The sequence below is a fragment of the Argiope bruennichi genome, chromosome 4 (genome assembly GCF_947563725.1).
Source record: "Argiope bruennichi chromosome 4, qqArgBrue1.1, whole genome shotgun sequence".
NCBI lineage: Eukaryota > Metazoa > Arthropoda > Arachnida > Araneae > Araneidae > Argiope > Argiope bruennichi.
Genome location: NC_079154.1, coordinates 54,744,407 through 54,767,540, shown reverse-complemented (window position 1 = coordinate 54,767,540; position 23,134 = coordinate 54,744,407). Strand labels below are relative to the sequence as shown.

General features: G+C 31.0%; 1 protein-coding gene across 1 annotated transcript in view; it reads right to left on the bottom strand.

Annotated features, from left to right (window-relative positions):
- The window catches only part of LOC129966645 (ras-related protein Rab-20-like), a 49,176-nt gene extending 27,761 nt beyond the window's left edge, over window positions 1-21,415 (bottom strand). The window contains exon 1 of the mRNA XM_056081145.1: window positions 21,236-21,415. Coding sequence (XP_055937120.1) covers window positions 21,236-21,279 — 44 coding nt within the window. The 5' untranslated portion in view covers window positions 21,280-21,415. The remainder of the gene's footprint in view (window positions 1-21,235) is intronic.
- Between the last annotated feature and the right edge of the window lie 1,719 nt (window positions 21,416-23,134).

The window sequence follows — 23,134 nt, the reverse complement described above, 5'->3', positions numbered from 1 at the left end:
ATTTTTTTATAATATGATTACTGATAACAGAGTCACTGAGCGTTTAAATTTTATGAGCATTAGAGAATCTTAATTTATGTAATATCACAAGAATTTGTCGACAAAACTCTCAGATTCATCATGAACAGATCGATTAATTAACAATGTTTAATTTTAAATGCATCAAATACTAAGACAATAAAACGAATCGTTTAAAATAATCGGTCCAAAACAGGTTTAAAAAACTACTTAAAAAACGATCCACTTAAAACTATAAGCATATACAAAAAATATATAACTAATATAAATACAATTTAATTACAAAAGCATGCAACTAACCTAAAAATAATTTAAATCAAGAATCATCCGTTGATAATATTGTCAACAATCAGAACACAATGCGCATACGTGAATTTTCAACGCCAGTTACGGTAACGCTATGCAGATTAGACATTTTTAATTTCCTTTATTCTGTGTTATTTTAATTCAAAAGTACTTCAGAATGAATCTGAAAGATCGATTCATTAACAATGTTTAATTTTAAATGCATAAAACATTAAGAAAATAAGCAGAATCGTTTGAAATAATCGGCCGAAAAATGTTAACCCTAGCCTCATTACTATTGGGGGGGAAAAAACTGAAGCCTTACTCATTTGGCGATAGGGGAGGAAAAAAAAAAAAAAAAATGGAAGATTTTTTTGGCGGGAAAGTTAGTTTTTAATTAATAATTAAAATTCTATTTAAAAATTCAAAAAAATGGACCCCAAGTGCGCATTCCCGACGTCTAAGGTATACATGCACCAAATTTGGTAGCTGTAGGTCAAATGGCCTGGCTTGTAGAGCGTCAACACACACACACACACACACACACACACACACACACACACACACACACACACACACACTGAGCTTTATATAAGTAGATTAACAAAAACTGGAAATGTACTGATGAAAAAAAATGTTAGTTTTTGATTGTAGCATTATATCTTAGAGTAACTATTATCTAAGCATTATATTCAAAAATAAAATTTGTGTGTAGTATCTGAAATTATCTATGAAATTTGGAAATTTTTTCAACAATATTTACTTTAAACAATCAAATCCACTTTTAGAGCATTCAACATCAAATCCGCAGTTCATTACATTCTGTATAATATAAGGAGCACTAATCATAAATTTCATTAAGAAATCTTGATTATTTTTTTGAAATATGATAATACTCGTAAAGACGACATGAAAAACTCGTTCTTCAGAAAATGCATTTAAAGTTTTTAAATGCTTATAAATAAGCATCACTTTCACTTTAATAGGTTGCTATAACTTGGCTCCTAATAAACATAGACAAAATAAAGATATTATTGGGAACAAACGTAGTGCCTATTTTTTTAAATTGCAAATCGATAAAAATGTGAATTTTCATCCAAATTATGCAGTTGATACATTTATAATTAACAAATCAAGATACCCTTTTGTGTGAGATAAGGAATTGAAGCATCTAAATACGTCTTATTAAAATTATCCCAGCTTATGCCAACTTGCAGCACTGCATACAAAAATTCATGAATTCGGTGGGAAGCATACTTCCCATGACTCTAGAAAGTGATGACTTGACGAGCTAGATTAATGAAATCTGACATAGTTTTAATACCAGAATTGTAGATCTGCATTACAATTTCAACTAAATTCATCAAAGGATTGACTAAACTATTTGAATATGCACGCATGAAGATTCAAATGTAGTATGCTAGATAAATGAAATTCGGAAAGCCTTGTCTTGATATCAAATTTATAGATCCGTGTCTAGCTGGATTTATTTTGAAATAATTCCATCAGCTAGTTAACTGTATATGAACATAAAAATAGAAAAGTAGCAAAATAAGCAAGATTTAATATGCAGTCTTGACTAAAATTGTTGAATTGTTTTAGATTCAATCAGCAGAAAGAATTCCAAAATTCGATCATCTTCATTATACTACGTTATAATAAATTTCATTAAACTGAATACAAAAAGCCTGGTATAGAACTTAGCGAGGGAATCAAGACAACGCTGTTGTATTGATGCAATTAAATCAATAATTGATTACTTACATCAATACAACAGAGTAATAATTGTATTGATGCACACCATTTAAATGATGAAAGTAAAATGAATGGTAAACATTCCATTGCAATTTTTTTCTACAATGGAATTATGCAAAAAGAAAAATGGAGGGGGGGGGAGGGGGATTGCATCATTTTATTTAATCAGCGCAAACATACTCTACACGCGGGCACGATCAAGCGCAACATTTGAAGATGAATGACACACGTCACGTGTTCTGAAAGTTATATTTCTACGCATTTCTGTAAAAGGTTGCAATCTGCTCCAACAATATGCAAGATTAAAAGCAAACAGCCATAAAGAGCTCATTTTCATATCAGGAAGTAATTTTCCTTGTCTCCATAAATAAAAAGTTTATTTGAATAGGCATACCTGCACACTAATTCTGAGAAAATTTGGCGACGATTTGTAACAAAATTCGCAACTTTTTCTGGCAAGAGTAAACTCTTCACTTACAGAATTTAGCTTTAAAAGTAATTATGCAATAAATCCAATAGTAATGTTAGTATATTTTACATAATGCGCCTCTTTCTGCACCATAGCAAAGAGAAGAGAATTTTCGGAGAATTTTCCATTGGTCGATAGATCTATACAATAAATTTTTGCCTCTTATTTATTGCCAAATTCTATTTGTCTTCCTTGTGGAATTTGAATTATTTCATTCACACTTGCCCGAATCGACAGAATCTCATTCAATCATGGATTTAGTCAAAAATTTCAGGTAGATCTATCATTACAATTAAAAAAAAAAAATTGAAAATAAAATACCATATACGCTCCATACATAAAATACCATAGGCACATTTTGTTCGATGCATTTCATTTATGGTTTTCACATGCAAGCGGTTGGATGCATAAAGACATATTTCGTCCGAAATTAGACTAGAAATATTCACGATTTTGAGAGGTGACCACAAACGAATTTCATTCGCCCTCTTTTCGTCCATTCATTCGCCCATTCCCCCCCCCCCCTCTTTTTTTTTCGGCTTTTAATTTTTCGCATTCACAAAACCAGTGCATTTTTTTAAAAAGAAAATACAAACTCAGGAATATATAAAATGAAAGTTCATCACAACTTCTTTTTTCCCATGATTATATTTGATATGCGAAGGGGAAGAAGCACTGAAAACAAATTGTGTCATTTCATTTTATTTCAAATCATGAAATGTATAAATTAAATCGAATGAGATAAATCGAATCGTAGTTTTTAACTACAGTCTTTACAAAATTTTAAAGATTAGCACTTGATCGAATGATTGAGTTTTAACAAATATTAAATGCAACTATTTTTTAGTATTACAAAAACAATCGATTAAAATAAGGGAAAGATGCAAATACAAAGTCTTAAAGATTAACTGATGAGTGAGTTCATATATTAATAAAATATTTGATACATAGGTTTTGCATCTGAAATATAGATTTTGAACTAAATCTGTCGAAGAGTTGATTGTCGATTTGTAATTTTGCATACATGTAAATACAATAACTCACCAAAGGAATGATTTAAATCAATGAAATTCGGTACGCTGTTTTGTGACTACAACTATAGTGTGTCACATTTTGGTTTTAGTCGATCGATAAAATGAGTTAATGCATATTTGCACGATCGATTCTGTAAAAATATCAGAGTCGCATCTATATTTCGTACATAATTACTGATTGCGAATGCCTTGCAAAAAATTCGTGGCCTTACCCAAGGTCCACAGTTTTATGCGTGGGGACAGAGATAAGACATTTATTGTAGATTATACAACAAACTTTCGGGCAGCCCACTTCCGCTGGTTTTTAGCTGTATAAAAGCAAGACGTCTCAATTCCGCAGACGAACGGTTAGAAAAACTATGTGCGTTCTATTTCGGAAGAATAAAAGAACTAAATGCTTATTTCTATTACTTGTTTTAGGATTCTGGAATATGGGTATGAAACAAAAGTAACCAAATTTTCCGAAATCTTTACCTAGGTGTACAATTTTGGAAACTGGCAAGAAAGGGATATCAGGGAGTACTGGCAAGATGCAAGATAAATATTTTTTTAAAAAATATGAACATTGAAAAAGATTAACAATTTTAAAAACAAAGGAGGATAAAACCTCGAATATTTGGTTTCTGTTTTTATTTATTAATTTTTCCTTTAGATTAATACATTCACACAGCCAATACGACAACCATATTATTCGTGTATTTAATATTAGGGGGAAGGGGGGGGGAGGGAATTCCTTACAAGAAATTTCTTAAAACAATCTTAATTATAGAAAAAATATGTACCATTAATTGATAAGTGCACTAATGCTTTTGAAGACGTTAAATTTGCATTAGTGTATCAAGATTTTTTATTTTCTACTTCAAATTCTAATTATTATAATCATTATAATAAAAAATTAAGAATCAAAATGAATTAATTGTCTTCAAAACAATTTCTGAAATTCAAAACGAACTAGCGCCAGTCGTATGGAATAATCAAACTTTGATTAATAGATTTATCAAGTTTTGAAAATTCAAAGATGACACCATCATTGAGAATACACAAATGTACAAAATTACAAATATAGCACATCATGAAAAGTGAAAAACTTATTACAGAATTCATATTTAAAAACATGAAGCAAATCAAACAAAAATCAGTAAAATTGGAATAGACATTTAATTCATTTCTGGGATATTTTCAATTTCAGACAAACAGGCGAAATTTGAACTGTTCGATCTGTAATTGTGTGCCTTTACGTTCGCATCTTGTTACAGTAGACATTTAATATGCATTTCTATACAAGAATTAAAATTGGAGGTGAAATTGATATGCTTATCAACAATAATAGAGACAAATATCTATTGATCTTTACAGGCTCCTGAAATGAGTCTCCTTTCGGACGATTTAAATCCGCAAAGAGATGGCATGCATATTTCTGGAATTTCTTGAAAGGCATTCATTTTTGACTTCCGTTCCATTCCATCAGATTGCATTTTCTATCAACCTACCTTTATTTAGGGGAAATAAACTTCTGGCTTTTGGACAAAAGCGCGATCATTTCATGCGATCTTTTAATGAAAAGATAAGCAAGAAAAATCGAGGAAAGATTTATTAGCATTATAAAATTCATACACCATAATACAATATAAAAATGGTAAAAGATTTAAATATTTGGTACGTATAATTCTTCAAACGCTATCACTCGTCTATTTCAGTTATATTAAATGTAAAGCAACACTAGGGCTATTTTGGGACGGATTTGATAATTGTGAACCACGGTCAGATGACGAGGACGACACCCAAGCTGGCACCCCCCTCTCCACACCAGGGAGGTACGTTTTACCCTGGATTTAACGTGCAACAGACCCACTTCTTGGGTGGAATCAGGTCTCGAACCTGAAACCCTACGGCTCACGAGCAAAGACCTTACCATCAGATCACCGCGGTCCCTATCACCCATCGAAATCGAAGTTCTTTTTTTTTTTTTTTTCCCCTACACAATGTCAAGTTACGTCAGAGGTAAAATTAGTGTCCTTGATATATGCAAGGGATTGTAAGCAGATGCTGCAACAAAATAATTTTGAACTTAAGAAGATATTGAATATTTTTTTTCCAAATGGAGAATATAAAATAGAAAATAATTTCGTCATGGAAATTTTAAAAGTAGTTGAAATAAATGAATTTTGTATTCTCTTTTATTTAATAAAAATTGGTATTGAATGGATAGAAATGCAAAACAGTGCAATCATTTATAGAAGGGGGACGCTTAATATTTCAAGTCAAATATGAATAATGTAAAAATGACACGACTGAATGAATAAAAAATTTGAAAGATTGTTATTGCCCCTTTGATTCAATCTTAAGTAAACATAATTTTTTTTCCAACAGCAATTAACACGTTTAAATTAAACAATTATAAAACACTGTCCATTCGTTTCAAGAATTTACCATTTCAAAAACGATTCTAAAAATTTTAATATCTTTTTTGAGCAAATCTTAGCTTTGCTTCTTCAAACTCATTTTTACATATTGTATAATATTTGATTGAAATCTTTTATTAATATTCATATTTTAATTAGTTTCAAATAATTGAAGAAAATATCTTCAGATGTAGGGGGAAACCGGGGTTATTTGTTATCTGTGACAAGATTTGATTAGAATTTTCAATTAAGAGCCGTTTGAATTTTATTTTTCTCGCAGTAGATCAAAGCTCTTATGTGCCTTTTCCGACAATCAATTGACTGCCCTGCAGCCAGCAGCAGAAACAGTGTATATGCAAACGTTGACTTTGTTCGTAATTTCTTTTAAAACTTTAATCCTTTCAATCATAAATCCTTTAATCCTTTCGTTCACAATCCTTTGGTTTATCTGTGCGAAGTCTGTACCACGAAAAAACTAGATTTTAGGCGATATCATAAGTTATCTGGATTATGCCATTCGCTCGCATCAAGATATAAAATGTCACCAAAAAATGCAGTTTTGTTGCAATTCCGTTGGGACTGTAATTCGCCTGTAGAAAGAAGCATTGCATAATATACTCGAGGCAATGCTGTAATACCAGAAATGAGTTCTTTCACATCGGAAAATAACTTTTCAATATCAAAGCAGATCCTTGATTAAATATGGGCTCATCTACATCGAAAAAAGTTGTTTCTTATAGGCAAACGTCTGCCACAAGAAATCAAACCATTTCCAGAAGCTCGAGATAGAAAAGTAGTCAATTTTGGTGAAATGCCATTTTAAGAGCCCTTTCAATCAATATGCCTGCAAAAAGCTTTGCAAACAGAAGCCGAAAAATGGCAATCCAAGAAGAGAAAATTGTCACGTAAAGAAAGGAAAGCAACGTCAACTAAGAAATGTAAAGCAAGTGTAAAAGGAAGAAGTATCCCATTACACTGGTATTTCTGGAAGATGGCAACTGCTTTTGCATCAATTGTATTAACTTTCGAAATCCATGTCATAGAATCCACAATAAAGAATCCAAATATCCAATTGTTTGGAATAGGCTCGCGATTACTGCACAAAGTTTGACAAATTGTATTTATAGAAATTAATTTAGACAATTACGAGATGAATCATAACTCAATAGTGCACATATTGTTAGTCTATGGATAATACATTATTCCATTGCGATTACAAACAAAAATATAGTAAAAAGAAAAATATTTTTCTTTATTAATATACAGGGTGTTTATAAAGTCCCGGACCCATTTTGATGTTTAATAACTCATAAAATAATAAAGATATAAACAAACTTATGGCATTTATTGATGGAATAACTGATATATTTTCCTTTTCAGGTTTGAATATTTCTTTTGTAAATATCGTCTGCGCGTGTGGTTAATTTCAGATAATTTCATTTTCCAGTCTAAATATCTGTACTTTTCTAAATATTGTCTGCTTATTAATGGCATTTTTCTCTCTTTTGTTTTTGGCAACTATTGCAATGTTATGTTTACTTTTGATGTGTTTGTTCTATGTAGTACTTTTGTATGTGATGTTTTATTCGAGCAGATATTAAGGAGAATGCATACACCACAAGAGAAAGCACAGATTTTATGGTCGTTCATAGAAATGAAATCGATAGTGCAAGCACAGAGAAATTTCAGAAGAATTTACCAAAAAGATCCTCCATCCAAAAACAGCATCTTGCGGTGGAAAAAGAATTTTCTAGAAATTGGAAGTATCGCAGATAAGAAACGTTCCAGACGCCCTTGCACAAGTGATTTTGATGTTGAGCGTGTCAGAGAGACATTTTTACACAATCCTAGAATATCTGTGAGATCAGCGGCAACAGAATTGGATATGCCAATTTCGACGGTGTACAAGGTTATTAAGAAAAAATTAAGACTGCATGCATACAAAGTTCAAATTGTTCAAGTTTTGGAACCGAACGATAGGCCTAGGAGGATGGCCTTTGCAACAGATATGCTAAGAAGGATAGAAGATGCTGCTGATTTTCTGAAGAGCATAATGTTCTCCGATGAAGCATCCTTTCATGTTTCTGGTATTGTTAATCGCCATAATGTGCGCAAATGGCTCCGTGGATGCCGACATGCTTGTTGCTACCTGGCGTGAAATTGACTATCGACTTGATATTCTCCATGCGACGAAGTGGGCACACGTGGAAGTTCATTGACAAGGGTCATGAAACTTTTTGAGTCTATTTAACCATTTATGTTATTAATTTAAATCTATCTTTATTATTTTATGAGTTAAACATCAAAATGGGCCCAGGACTTTATAAACATCCTGTATTTTAAGGTAGATTAACCACATTGAAAAGGGGATTTTTTTTAAATAAAATATTAACGTTTGAACAGTTTTCTTGAAAAAATTCAAATTTTGTTTCTAAGCCCATTTTTATGTACACTAATGCAATTTTATATATTTTAATGTTATTTTCTCATTTTGGTAGAATTTTCTTTGGAAAAACAAATTACAATCTCATGCATATTTCTTTTTTTTTTCAAATTTGGTATAATAATTTCTGAATACGTTCTACAGTTTCTGAATTACAGAATAAGTAATTTATTCATTCAAAATATTTTAGTTGTTTTAAAGCTTCATAATACGAAAGGAAATTGAAAATTTCATGTTACTGATCAGTCAAATCCTGTTATTTGAAGAATGGTTAGAAATACAGTTTATTTTTTAGTTCAAAAAATTAGCAAAATATTTATTAAGCTATTTTCAAAATTTTAAGCAAATTATTTAATAAACCTCTGAACTAGAAAGTTTTTGCTTTATACTTCTTTATCAAAAGGCCGTTTTACGAAATTATTAAAACCTTATCTCTTAATTCATATATTTTTTCAATCTTTTTTATGCAAAAATTTAAAAATATAACCATTTTAGAGTTTTTCAAAAAATTCATTCCAAACATAGTGGCAAGCCAATTAAGTAACAAATAACCTATAAAGTAACATGCGCCGTTACAGTGAAATTTTATATTATGTATATATTTATATATATTATATGATAAAAATGTTAATACTTTTAAATAATCGTTGTCTAGAATTTTTTAAAAAATTATATTACGAATCTTTAATAAATAGAGAGATAGAATCTTGAAAAAAGAAGTTTTTCATAAGAGTTCTTATAATAGATTATTTTAAATAAATTTTTGTAAAGTACTGTAAGGGCTAACCTCAGTCTTGGCTACAAAATGCTTCCAGGTTTTTTTTTTTTTTTTTCTTTCAAATATAAACTTTATATTTCTCAAGCCAAAATATTGTGTAGTTCTAAATTGTAAATTTTAAGTCACTAAAATTTATTAAAATATTGCGCCAAAATCTAAACTTTATTATCATGATCTCCAGAAAAGTCGAGTTATCTCGTGTCAGATTTGCGTAATTTTCTCTTGGCGAATGCTTCGCAAACGTATGCGTAACAGATGCGATTCGAAGGCTGACGAAACGATAAGCAGCAATTTTGATTATCAATTCCAAAAGGTTTTTCGACAGAAATGACCACGTTTTCGAAAGAAACTGAAAGCAAGAGGTAAAAACGCATCAGCCGGGAATAACCGTTGCATAATATTATTTATCTAACTAAATACGTAACTTGCGTTGACTTTAAATAATTCCGTTCCAGTACTGGCTAGATAGGTATTAAGATAGAAAGAGATCACGGACATAAAATATCTCCTACACTCTAAAGGGACTTTATCTTAAGATCACATTTCGAGAGCCGCTTTACTTTTATATTAAGATAAAATCGAAATTACGGGAGAAGGAATGTATTAGAACACGATAACCGGTTCGCTCAATTTCCCCTTCTTCCCGTTGAAGTAGTGGTGGCTCGTGAACTCAAATTAATAATGCTGCAAAAAAGAGACTGAAATCAGGTATCAAGAGCTTGGAATTAAAAATAACTACCTTAACCATAAATAACTAAACTTTTTATTTTAATTTTACGTTCAGAAACTAAAATTGTTGCACTTCAAAAGTATATCATGACCAGTATATGATATCAGTTCCTTGTTGTTTTGTTTACAGAAAGTAATGTTTATATTTAGCAGCGATGATTTAGCAGATAAAAGTATCAGAATCTCGTATGTTCGTCCACTACGCTCAACAAAGATGCAAGATGCATATCAAATAAAATGAAATAAATCAGCTACAGTGCTCTTTGTTTTTACGTGCAATAATTGATACCTCCCAATAAAGATTTTCAACAAAATAAAATTTTAGAAAATTATCCATGAGTTTTTCTTTCCGAAAAGTAGTCTCCAACGAAAAAAAATATGAATATTTAATAAAACAGATGCGTTTGTTACAGATAACAAAAATCGAAGTCGAAACTCAAACAGCCAGTTTGAAAAAAAACACTGTTTTAAAAGAAAGAAGGAAAAAATACTATATTCCTAATTTCATAATACGTTTGTAAACCACACACACACATTTTTGAATTGTGTGTATCAAATTTTAATTGTTTTGAAAAATTTTTGGTGCAATAGCTTCAAATATCTGAATCCATTTAGACTTTAATAACAGTAATATTTCGTGAACATTAGTGATTTACAATTTAATAAATATATGCAGCCATCGCAGTATTGCCGACTAGCGCATCAATTTTCATATATTTCAAATCATGTATATTCCACACATGTAAGCACATTTCAACAATTCTATGCCTGCTTCTGTTTTCTACATTGTTGTATTCAGATTAGTTCATACGACATCCGCCTATATATTGCTTGCGTATGGAGTCCTTTGTTTCTCCCGAAAGATGTGCAGTAGAAACCAAATTCAAATCGTATAAAAAAGATTAATTGATTCTATTGTCGAGACGCAAACAAGAATATTCAAGAGCGTATGCTTCCTTCAACAGGAAGACATATTACAAGTAAATACAAAACAATGAGTATTAACATTTTTTACTAGATGCATCATTTGAACCTCAAATTGAAACATCCATAATAACTCGAATCTTAACCAATTTTCCTGGTAAGTTTAAAAAGCACTGAAATTAGTTTTAAATTCAGTAAGCCATTTATAGATTAAAAAATATTGAAAGGCAAGTAAATTGAATGTACAAGGACATTTCGCTTTAAACTGTGCAGATATCCGACGCAACAGTTTTAATAAATAATTTTCTCATTATTCTCATCATAAATAATTTAAGAATTTGTATTTCTCAAAAGCTTAGCAATAGGTTTGGTAACCACTGCTGATTTGTTAATCGATAAATGGAATTTTTGAAACTACATGGAGAAAAATGTAGATATTTTATAATATTTGAGCCACAATTTAATTCTCCAAGTACCATATTAGTATCATTAAGAAGCTGGATTCACAATCAGTTTGTACTTACAATAGGCACGATATTAATCTCCTGTGGCATCTTGATAGTCTTAAAAGCCTATGCCCTGCAATTCATGCTATTGCAATCTATTGAAGATGAATAATGCTAGTATGCGATTAAAGAAATTTATGCAGTTCCAAACAATTCCTCCAGATAAATCAAATAGTTACAACATTATATTTCGACACTTTTCTTTGACGATTCTTATTTAATAGTCTGATATCGGTTTTGAATATTTCCTGTTTGCATAAGTATACTTATTCTTCCTTTTTCTATCATCTTTATAAATATATGTTCTAATAAAAATAACTTTGATGAATACATATTTACAAAGATATTCACCATATATCTTTAAGTTATCCATAAAGACAAATGAAAATCACATCAAATTAAGCCATTCACTGAATCAGCTACGAAAAGCTTAGATATACCATTTCATATTAAAAGCATAATTCAGAGTATTCTTTTTTTTTTTTTTCAAAATCAAACAAGGAAATATTTATAAATTAATCTATAACATTTGTGAGCCAAATATCTTTTGTATCTTAGTTTGTTACACCTTTTATTAATCATCTTTATTTCGAGCAAATGATATACAATTTATAAAGCGGCTTTAAAATTATTATTTCCATTGTACTATCGTTAGCAAACAAATGTGAAGACACATTCAATAAGCTAACATTTATGACAGCCACTTCACGACTTCCTAGGTAAACGTTTGAATGATGTCGCATCCTTTCATAGCTTGATACTATGCATTCTCGAAATTCTCAGCAATTTCTTTTGTCCACAGGCGATTGTCATTTATATACATGTAATCACAAACATCAATAAATTAAATGCAGCATTGTCTTTTATCCAAGCAGTAGCTGAAGCAATGCAGATTGGCCTATATGTAGATCTAAAGTATTCCTACACGACAGGTTAGCTTATCAATTTTATCCAAGCAGTAGCTGAAGCAATGCAGATTGGCCTATATGTAGATCTAAAGTATTCCTACACGACAGGTTAGCTTATCAATTTTATCCAAGCAGTAGCTGAAGCAATGTAGATTGGCCTATATGTAGATCTAAAGTATTCCTTCACGACAGGTTAGCTTTTCAATTTTTATGTTTTCACAAGATTATTAATTTGCTTATGTAGAGCAATGTGAATTAATAATTAAAATATATTTGGCTCAAAGATTCAAGCATCGTATGATACAGACTAGTTCATAATTGACACAAATGAAGGAAGAATTTATTGGTCACAGTGAGTGCTTTTTTTCGAAAATCTCAGTAATGGTAAATATGGAATTGCAATGCTGGCGGAAAACATAAGACATACAATCTGCTTTCATTTTATTTCAAGTTAGTTTGACAAAGACGTAACAATTATAATTTCGTCCGATTAAATTCCCGTTTTTAAGCAACATGAAGGCTGTCTTGAGATGCTCCGAAAAGCAATTAGATGAACAGCACAAAATCCGAGTCGGCACTTGTAACTTCCACTATACGCCAATTTTAATCCTTTTCACTCGGGAAAAGTAATTCGATGCACAATTATTCACCTAATACAAAGACTTGTTTATTGCTCCAAAAATAAATATACACAATTGTTTTAAGTTGAATTCTCCCGTTTAATTAATTTGCATCTTCTCACTACTCTGAAGATATTTTTAACAATGAAAATTAAATAAAGCGTCAAAATAATGCACCGTCTTGAATAGTGAGCGAGAGTCGCCATTCGAGAGCAAAGAGTTAAAATGTTTGTTACACGGTTGATTTAAAATGTACCCTCCCACTTACAACGATGAATTTTGAAAGTTGAGCTTTTCTTGCTGCTAGAACTTGCCTCAAATTTATGCATTGTCAGTAAATTGACCACACCCAAAATATTCCAAATTAAGCTTTAAAACATTATGTTGAGGTTGTTATGTGAGCTAGAAGGGTCCCCATAATGCAGAGACCTCAAATGCGAAACTTTAATGTATTTATAGTACTGCTTTAAAATGCAACCCATTTTTATCTGCCGACTCTTAACAGAAAAGAATTTAATTTTAAGCTCTGCAATTTAAATTTTAAATAGTTACTAATTCATGAAAGTACATTTATGCAAATTGTAAATATCAAATTGGGATGCATTTCTTCTTCTGCGAGTTGTTTGATTACTTCTCAAAATAACCCAATGGCCCAAACGGCTTTGCAATATGTCAAAAAAAGATGTATCATCTCCATATATGGTGAATTTAATTTATAATCGGCGCGTAAAGGCTAAAAAAGAATTGCGTAATTGAAATGTAGTTGCTAAAAAGAGAAACAATTTTAAACCTCACGTAAAAACGAGTGCGAAGACTTCAAGGTTTCTTTTATAAGATAAGGCAGTTTTATTGACCAAGTTTATAAGCACAAGATAAAGAGAAATTTATTAATACTTTGATTTCATAAGACTGAAAAAAAATGATGGCCCAGCTTGCTATTATAACTTTTAAACAAGTAGAAACTCAATGATATCAAAGTATATCTTTATAACAGATATACCATATAAATTTGCTCTTATATCTTTGTTTTGCATTATAGATAAGATTTTTTTTTTCACTCTTACTTTTTAATTTCGGATTACAAAATTTAAATGCTAAATAATGAAAGAAAATGTTATGATCTAATTTCAAAAATAGCTTTTTCCAGACTTAAAAACGAGCAAAATTTCTTCCTTTTGTGTGGTGTGAAAGCTGTAGAATGGAATGCCAACTCGGATATAACAAATTGTTTCTATTCATTGCAAGAAAAATCGCCAATAAAAAAAGGAAAATCCAGAAAATCTTTATTTGTATTGCTGAAAAATTGCAAAAATATTATTGCGGATCATGTAAAATTTATCTGATCAATTTGCTATTCATTACAAGTCAAGAATACTTCCATTTCTTATGAACACTTGGACAAAATTCTTAATTTGATACAAAATTCAATCTAGTCGAGTTCCGTAATTTCACCCGAATGTATCGAGTGATTTGTATCTTTGGAATTAGAATATTTCGTAGCTTATTTTTGATCAAATGTCCGGCAGTTCAACCAAAAGCCCATGAATATAACCAAATTTTCAAATACAGTTTTTAACGATGAATAAAATTTGCTGTGCTGTCTACAAGTCAGGATAGAAAAATACTCAACAGATCTTTAATATCTTGACTTAATGTGGTTAATCTGCTCTCTAATGTCTTAACTTAATGTGGATCCCCCTGGGGGAGCACCTCGGAATGAGGATGAGTGCTTCCGACATGGTGGTTGGATATTGCCACCCTTTTAAAAGGTAGGGGTCTGGCTCCTCCTATCGATGACGAGACGTACTTCCTTCGGGACGGGTTGTACCGTGGTCGGTGATGGCCCTTAGGACTCAGCCATAGTTCGCGCCTGTGGTGCTCTTGCGGCGGTCCGGTCATTCAGTATTAAGCGGCGGTCCAACGACCTGCCACCTCACGGATTTGGTCATAAATCTGACATCCTACCCACTGGGGGAACACACTCCCCCGTCGCCTGTAGTACGCCTGTAGTTTCCCGCAAAATGTCGGTAGATGGATAAACATCAAAGAGCCGGAAAATTTGTTTAGGCTATGGGGGGGGGGGAGGGAGTCAAAGAAACTGAGGGTTTTGAGCTGTCGAAAGGGGAACGCGTGCCGTCTGAAGATTTCTCTGGTCGTGGGTCCGCTGCCACAGGCGGGGGTGGCACCACGAAGGAAGGGTGACAGTTTTGTGACCACATCTGTGAAGATCCTCCGGTCGTTGGACCGCGGCTTTATTTATCCGTGTGCCTTCGGGCGGGTCGGATAGTCAGTGGTATGACTTAATGTGGATAATCTGTTCTCTAGATGACCTGTACATGTACGTAATGCGTACAATTGTAATTATGAGTATTTAAGACGAAATTATAATTTCAGCAGTTTGCCAGATGTGGAAATTCTATTCACTTTCTATGGTAAACATAAAAAAAAAATTAATACTTTTTATACCTTCTTAATATTAGATTATTAGAATATTAATATTTTATACCTTCTTAAAATAGAGAAATTTTATTAGCTTCGATTTAAAAAAACTTCATTCAAACAATAATAAGTTTATTAATTAAGTGGCTAACATTTACTAATAATAAAGATAAATGCGTACACGTGTGTCGGATCTACAAGATAGACCAATAAATCTAGAGTACTAAATTCGGCACAAATATTCTTTGGGAATGTTTACTTCGAATCGATTTTTTCTAATTAAAAATTAAGATAAGACTTTTTTTGCTATAGATTCCGAAAATATGTTATATTGCGTTAAAATTAAAACTATTAACTATGCACTACCAATAAATGCCAATTTAATTTTTATACAGATTTATTTCTTTTGTCTAAGTTTTAAATATATTTTTTTATTTTACAATATATTTTACTGTTGTAAAGAAAAACCATTTTCTTTATTGCTATAGATATTTCATCCTAGATTTTTTTTTCTTCCATTGTTGATGATACTATAAAATTATGACTTATTCTTCCCATTACGAGTAGAGCAAACAAATCAAGACATAATTTAAACATGAACGTCCAATTTATGTATAAATTATATTTTTAAAACTGAAATTTTTCGCAAGCAAGCAATGGTGAAAATTTTAAGTACGTCCATTTTTAGATGGTTTCAACAAGAAATTTTTTGTATTACGTCAAATTTATTCACACCCATTTCAAATTAAGTTTAATTTTTTGGTAAAATGACAAAAATACCTGTTACATATCTATCAACATTTGGGTTTACAAAATATTTTGTTCTGGAAGTCATTAACAAATCAGTTTAAAATACTTGATTGAAAATTGTAGCTATCAATCCCGGCGAACCGGCTTTGATGAAGGTTGCTAATTAATAACATGTAAATGTACAAGAATTCAAACTATATTAAAAAAATATGAAGATAAAATATTCATGGTGAGACGCTGAAAAAATAAAATTTTACTGTATAAAAATAGAAGAGTATGAAGATACAAATAGCGCGATTCCAGATGAAACAGGTTTTGGAGGATGCAAGAATCAAAAAGGAAAATTTAGGCCGATTCGTTTAACCTTATTACGCGACTTGACCTCCGAATCGAAAATTTAAAACGATTTGTCTGAATTTTAACAACCGACTTTGAGAATGATTTACCTAAAAATATATCAATTGACAAAGAAATCAAATAATTCCTATCGATTTTAAATAAATGCATCAAAGTGTTTTATCGATCTTTATGATAAAGTCGAAAATTTGGTATTAAAGAAAAGAGCCTGAATTAGGAAAAATTTCAGTGAATTCATAATTTCAGTGTTTTTTTTATGCCAATCTTTTATCATAAATACTCTTATATGTTTAAAGATATTTAACCCTTTCTAGGGCTGTGGGAAGTATGCTTCCCACCAAATTTATCAATCTTTGTGTGAAATTATGTAGGTTGGCATAAGTTCTGACACATTTTTTTAGTAAGTCAGAAACTTAGATGCTTCAGTTCTTTATCTCACACAAAATGATGCGTCTTGATTTGTTACTTAATTATTAATTAACCAAATTAATTAATGAATCAAATTAAATTTATCTAATAAGCTAAATGAATCCCTTTTCTTATTCTAATTTCAAGTCTAAAAATATTTTAACATAATACAACTAGAAAAAAATGGCCCTTTAAAGGGTTAAAGAACTATGGGCAGTAAAAAATTTATAGAACCCTGAAAATCAAACGTTCCCTTTTGCGTTCTAAACATTAAAAATTTTTTAGCATTTTGCGAATTTTTCCAAAATATTTTGTACAACTAATTTTATCCCAAAAATACTGAATTATTTTACTAGTGTACAAACCATTTTTCAATACACAAGAGTGGCAGAGTTTTTTTTTTTTTTTTTAATCCAGGGGGGGGGGGAATTAAAAGTTAAATGAACTCCAGCATAGAAAAATATAAAATCTGCGTAGACTGAAAGGAAATTGAATATTAGATTTATTTTTTAAAAAAGCTCTTCGCATACGGCGATGTCACAGCCGCATGCTTGTAAATATTTAAAATATGCAGTTAAATCGAAATTAAAAATTTTCAAACACACGCTGGGCGGGTTGTTAAATTATCATTGCGTTTCTTGATTGCACAATAATTTATTCGATAGTGAAGATTGTGTTCTGGAGTGAAATGACTTGAAGACACATGTTGTCTTTTCTGGGGTTTATTGGTAACAATAACAACAAAAGGCACGTGAATACGCCTTAGTGTAGAAAGCCTAGAGAACTACACATAAAACTCTCTCGGAAAGAGCCGGAATCCGAGAGCCGAGATAACACTCCCTCTAGTACAGGAGTCCAGTTCGCTTCTGCTAGAAAAAAAAAATACTAAACAACAACAGGGAGACCACGTGACACATGATTGGCAGCTAGTTCCGCCCAGGGAGATCACGTGGTCAACTGAATTCTCAACACGGGTATTTATGATGGATGGGGGAGTATCTCATGGGTGGGGTTATATTTATATTTTGCTACCAGCTGTTTCGCTGGAAATACTAGTTTTTATCAATTTCTAAACATTCTCTCATTGAAAATGTTCACAATTCTTTCCTCTTAGTATATTTGAATATTAAATTGAGATTTAATTATATTGAAATGTTAAATTGAGTCAAGGTGTTAAACCAGTTACTCACGAGCACCAAGTCAATCACGTCGGAAAACTCAATTCTGGCGTGGCATGTTCGGAAGAAGATATCTATCACTCCGAGCATTAGAAATGGGTTATTGACCCTTTGAAAATATGGGTTGAGAGGGACTTAGGGTACGTAGAAAGAGGGGGGAGGGATGACTTGTAGAGTAAGTACTCTTGCTAGGGTGTTCACAAGTTAAGGGAAGCTATTTAAGCATGGTCGTCATATCTTTAACAAATGGATAGGCTTAAAACGGAATGGAATTTATTATGAATTGAACGATTTTAGCAAATCTACTACAATCGGATATCGAATTCTTTATCCATCGCCACAAAACCTCCATACTAATGAAAAATGACTCAAGTTTCTTTGCAGCGAATTATACATCAAAATAAATCACAATATCACGATTTAATCTTTTGAGTTTTTTCAGCTGCAAGAGTGCTATAGCCTTTTAAATTCGCCAACATTCTTTATTTCAATTGCTATTTAAAATCAATGTTTTCAGAATAGATAAAATTTGCAATGAAGCAGATTACTAATTATATATAAAGTTATAACACAATTCAAATCAATAAAGCCTTTCACAATATACATAAATGCCTAACTTATGCATCGAATTTCTGAAATTATTTAAATCAATCTATTCAATAGTAACTTGAGCAATCATTTGGATATACATATGTACGTATCTTAGATATCCTTTACTTATAAAAATTAAAATAAATATCTGAAGTTCATTGTGTAATCTTATTGAGGCTAAATTTGTAGATCGGTAGTTAAAGCATACTGCGAAGCCGTATGAAATAATTGGGATGGTATTTTAAAATTGTTTGCCGTTGAGCCGGTTGTTCACTTCAGTTACGGGAAATATTTGAAAAAAATCCCCAATTAATCAGCGTTGCATTCTGAAAGTGCACTTTTATTTTCATTGAAGGCGGAAATATTGCAAAAATTACAAGGGGAATATCGGGGAAAAAATTAAGTTGCAAACTGTTTCCAGTTTCTCTTTGTAAAGACTAACTATTCTGCAACTTAATTGCCTGAGAAATTTTTAAAAAACTGTACTAAATAAAAAAGTTAAAAATTATAGTTCAAGAAATTTGTGACAGACAATCCTTAGAGAAAAATCTCCTCTCCGAACTCTAACCTAATAAAAAGGTCTTATAACATAATCGTCAGCCATACCCTTTTTATTTTAATAAACGTGCTTTTAAGATTCACAACGATTTCTGAACAGCACACGTTAATGTTAAATGCTTTCACGACCTTTTGCGGTTTTTCGGAAATATTTGTGGTTCAACTACTTCATAGAGATTGGTGCAATTTAAGCTGCTTTTTGTGGTTGCCGTTCGGCTATCAATATGTAGATTAACAATGAAAAGTTGAGAACCTTATGGAATTTAGATAGCTGAAAATATTTATTTTACTGAAGAACAAGTCCAATTTGTACAACTATCTAACAATAGTACGGAGTCTTAATTCAGCTACGCATTCCGCGTTTCAACTGTGTCGGAAGTTGATCAACTCTTCACCGTAAAATGCGATTTCCAACACTTCCTTAGTTAAGTAACAAACCCGTGGTATACTACACTGTACTATTACACTGTTGAAATAAATTGCAATATTATAGAGATGCATATAAACAAGAATTGTGTAACAATTATGTTTATTCAAAATTTATTATTATTCAAAAATAATAAATGCAACGCTAAAAACTGTTTCAACATTGTAAAGGTTAAACATATTTGGAAGCGCTGCATATAAATAACAATTCAATAGTTCCAGGCTATGATTTGGATAGACTTAAAAGAACACGGAATTTTTATATTAATAAATAAGTTCAAATTGCTCTTCCATATTAGTATTGAAGATAATGAAGTTGGTTACACGTATGCATACAACAGTATTTGAGGCACAACAATATACCAAAAAAGACAAAGGTCGATTAAAGTCAATTTAAACATACAAAATGCATGTAATGGGAGAATTGACGTTTAAAAAAATAATTAGGTTCAGATTTCTTAAATAAGTGGAGTGGTATTTAAAATGCTTCAAGTTTTATTATGCATAATTGGTGCAAATAAAAACTCCGGAACTTGCATATTTTTCTAATCGGATTTTAGGAAATTAATGTCAGTAGCAATCGATTCACACAGATTCGCCAAACTTGTATCTTGCTAGGTTCATAAACAAATACAATTAACGAAAATTGGCGTTTTTTGTTAGCCTATTCAACTTCCAAGTACCTGATATTGCTTGAATTAGAAGCTTGATTTTACCAATTTAGCCCTAGTATACGCAGACAGTCTCTCAAGGAATTTCAGAAAAATTCCTCCGTACTGGCATTTCATTTCGAAGAAAATTTGAAGCAGTCAGTCTGACCACAATAAACAATTCCCAGATATAATTGACACTGGTATGCCAGTACTCGCTTAGAACTCTTGAACTTCTGCCTTCACTAATTTTTCAACCAGGAATTCTGTAGATTGCCAAAAATGCTACAACGCTTACGTGTAGATTCAAATACATATGTATTGAAATTAGTTACTATTTCTATGAAACTCTATCCTTGCACAGGTGCCATGTTAATCTTCTCCGTATCGTCTATGAAACACTATAAATGTATTCTTTAATTTGTTAAAATAAATCTATACCAACAGACTGTGAAGTTATTTTCAATAATTGAAATCCATGAAGCCTTATACAATGTTAAAAAGTCAGCAATTTTATGAATTATACAGAAATCAGTAAAAAATCTGTTTAAAGACAACATAACTATTATTTTAAATCTTATTAGATATATAAAAAAAAAGTCACCAGAAACATTCGATTATTGTTATCAGTATTTTGCGCAAAGTAATATGTCCTTTTATAATAATTGGAAATCAATGCATACATATACTACACATATAGTTTTCATATTAAGATATTCTAATTCATTTCCAGTGTTTTTCACGTTTAAAAATCTTTAAGAGCTATACAAAGTGCTATATAATTAATATGTAAAGCAATGGTTATAAAAGATTTTTAAAAAACTCTTGAAACAGGGTATTATTACAACTAGAAAAATCATAGTTAGAAACAAAATTAAGTGTACCATATTCAGTTTATCAAAAATATAAGTAGAAGGCGCAATATAATAGAAATAACTTTTCTAAAAAACGACATAAAAGTATAAGCATTTTAAAATAAATTTTAAATCCAGTAAACAATAACTTACGACAGGCCTCTCTTTTTGTTCTTGTTTCGTCTAATCCTTTCCATTATAAAAACAGTCTAAAAAGTCACAGATAAAAAAAAAAATAACGGAGCGATTTGAAGTTTAAAACAGGAATCCACTCGACAGAACTACTCCCGACGAGCCACAAGTCAACAACAGAACTTTTTCAACAAAACAACTCTCGCGGTTTCGTCCGACAGCTTTATCTTTCAGTCGATTTTGGCGCTCCGCAAGGGTTGCCATTTCCTATTTTACAAACTTATCTTTTTCATTCTGTATTTGGCGTTTTATGTTTGATTTATTAATTCTTCGGGCATTGTCGGTTTCGATGCATTTACAATTCTGATTTCTCTTATTTTTTTTCAATCAATGATTAAAATATGAGGAAAATTCTTTTTCTCCTGATACGTGCTGATTATTTTTTATGTTTTGTGTAATGACACTTTCATTAATAATAATTCTGCTCTGTTTGTAATAATTAGTTCAAAACGAAATATTAAATTACTTACCCTTTTCTTTTTCTCTTTTTTTGAATTAACAATAATAGTTTTTTGAACTTAAGAATAATCATTAGGAATTATAATTAGACATATATTAATGTGAAAATGTCATATAATAACAATTTTTTTTGGTATTTTTAGTTGGGGCAAAACAAATGCACCGAAAATTTTTTTGTTTTCAAGCAAATTATTATTTTTTCGTTTATATTTAATTTTATAGAATGAGTTGCATTCTTATAATTTAATCATTTTAGAATCGTTTGTCGGTGGAAATATCTCAAAATAACCAACAAGCTTATTTGAATATTTATAGAAAATTAATAAAAAAAATTTATAACTTTTTCAATATATTTATAGAAAGTGGGCAAAGTGATAGACGCTCTGAGTTAGTAGGTATAGTCCCTATTTTTAACTCTTTATCCCACATTTGAATTAAATGTCTGGGTTTTACTTATCAGTAAGTAGTTTATACTAATACTGATAATTAAGATGTATGTGCGCGTCTGCGTGTTGGCGCTCTGCATGACAAACAGTATGGCCTAGAATTATCAAATTTGGCACAGATATGCTTTGAAAGATAAGAATGTGAGTATTAAAGATTTTTTTTAAATATAATTAATATTCTCTTATATAAAATATATTAATATTCTCTTATAATTAAATATTCTCTTAAATTTTTTTTATATTACTTTCGATAAGCGATTTTATTGTTTTAATGAAATTCAGACTATTTCCATTGTTTCACCAAATATTTAATAGCTTGGGTTTTTTTTCTGTTGTTTAAAAAAGAAAAAAATAATTCTGTAAATTATCTGAGCAGGTTAACATGAGGAATCAAAACCCGCTGGCGAGGTGCTGGAGTTTGGAGAGGGGGATGCCAGTTCAGATGTTGTCCTCGTCATCTGATTGCAATTCAGAATTACGAGGTCTGTCCCAAAATAGCCCTAGTGTTGCTTTAAAATGGTACGTTAATATAGCTGAATTGAACTGAACTGAGGAATCAAAAGTCAAATTATAGAAATTAAAGACATAATGTAATTAAAGATAGGATGTAAAGACACTTGAATTTCTAATAACATTATGATGTCGTATGATAACTTCGTTAGAAAGGCTCATATATGAGATAGACTGAACAGGTGTAAAGTTATTTAAATGAAACGGCGCTTCAAAATCTGATACTTAAAAATACTTAGTTGGAACGATGAATAAATTGAAAATTCTGTATAAAATAATTACTTGAAATTAAACCAACCGAATACTTTTGGTAAATGAACTGGTCGTCAAAGCCGGCTGGTTTAAAAAATATAAAACAAGATTTAATTTTTTTAGAAATTATTTTGAAACATTCTCCATTTCAACTTTTGCGAAACATATAGTATATTTATTTCTATTTTGCAGC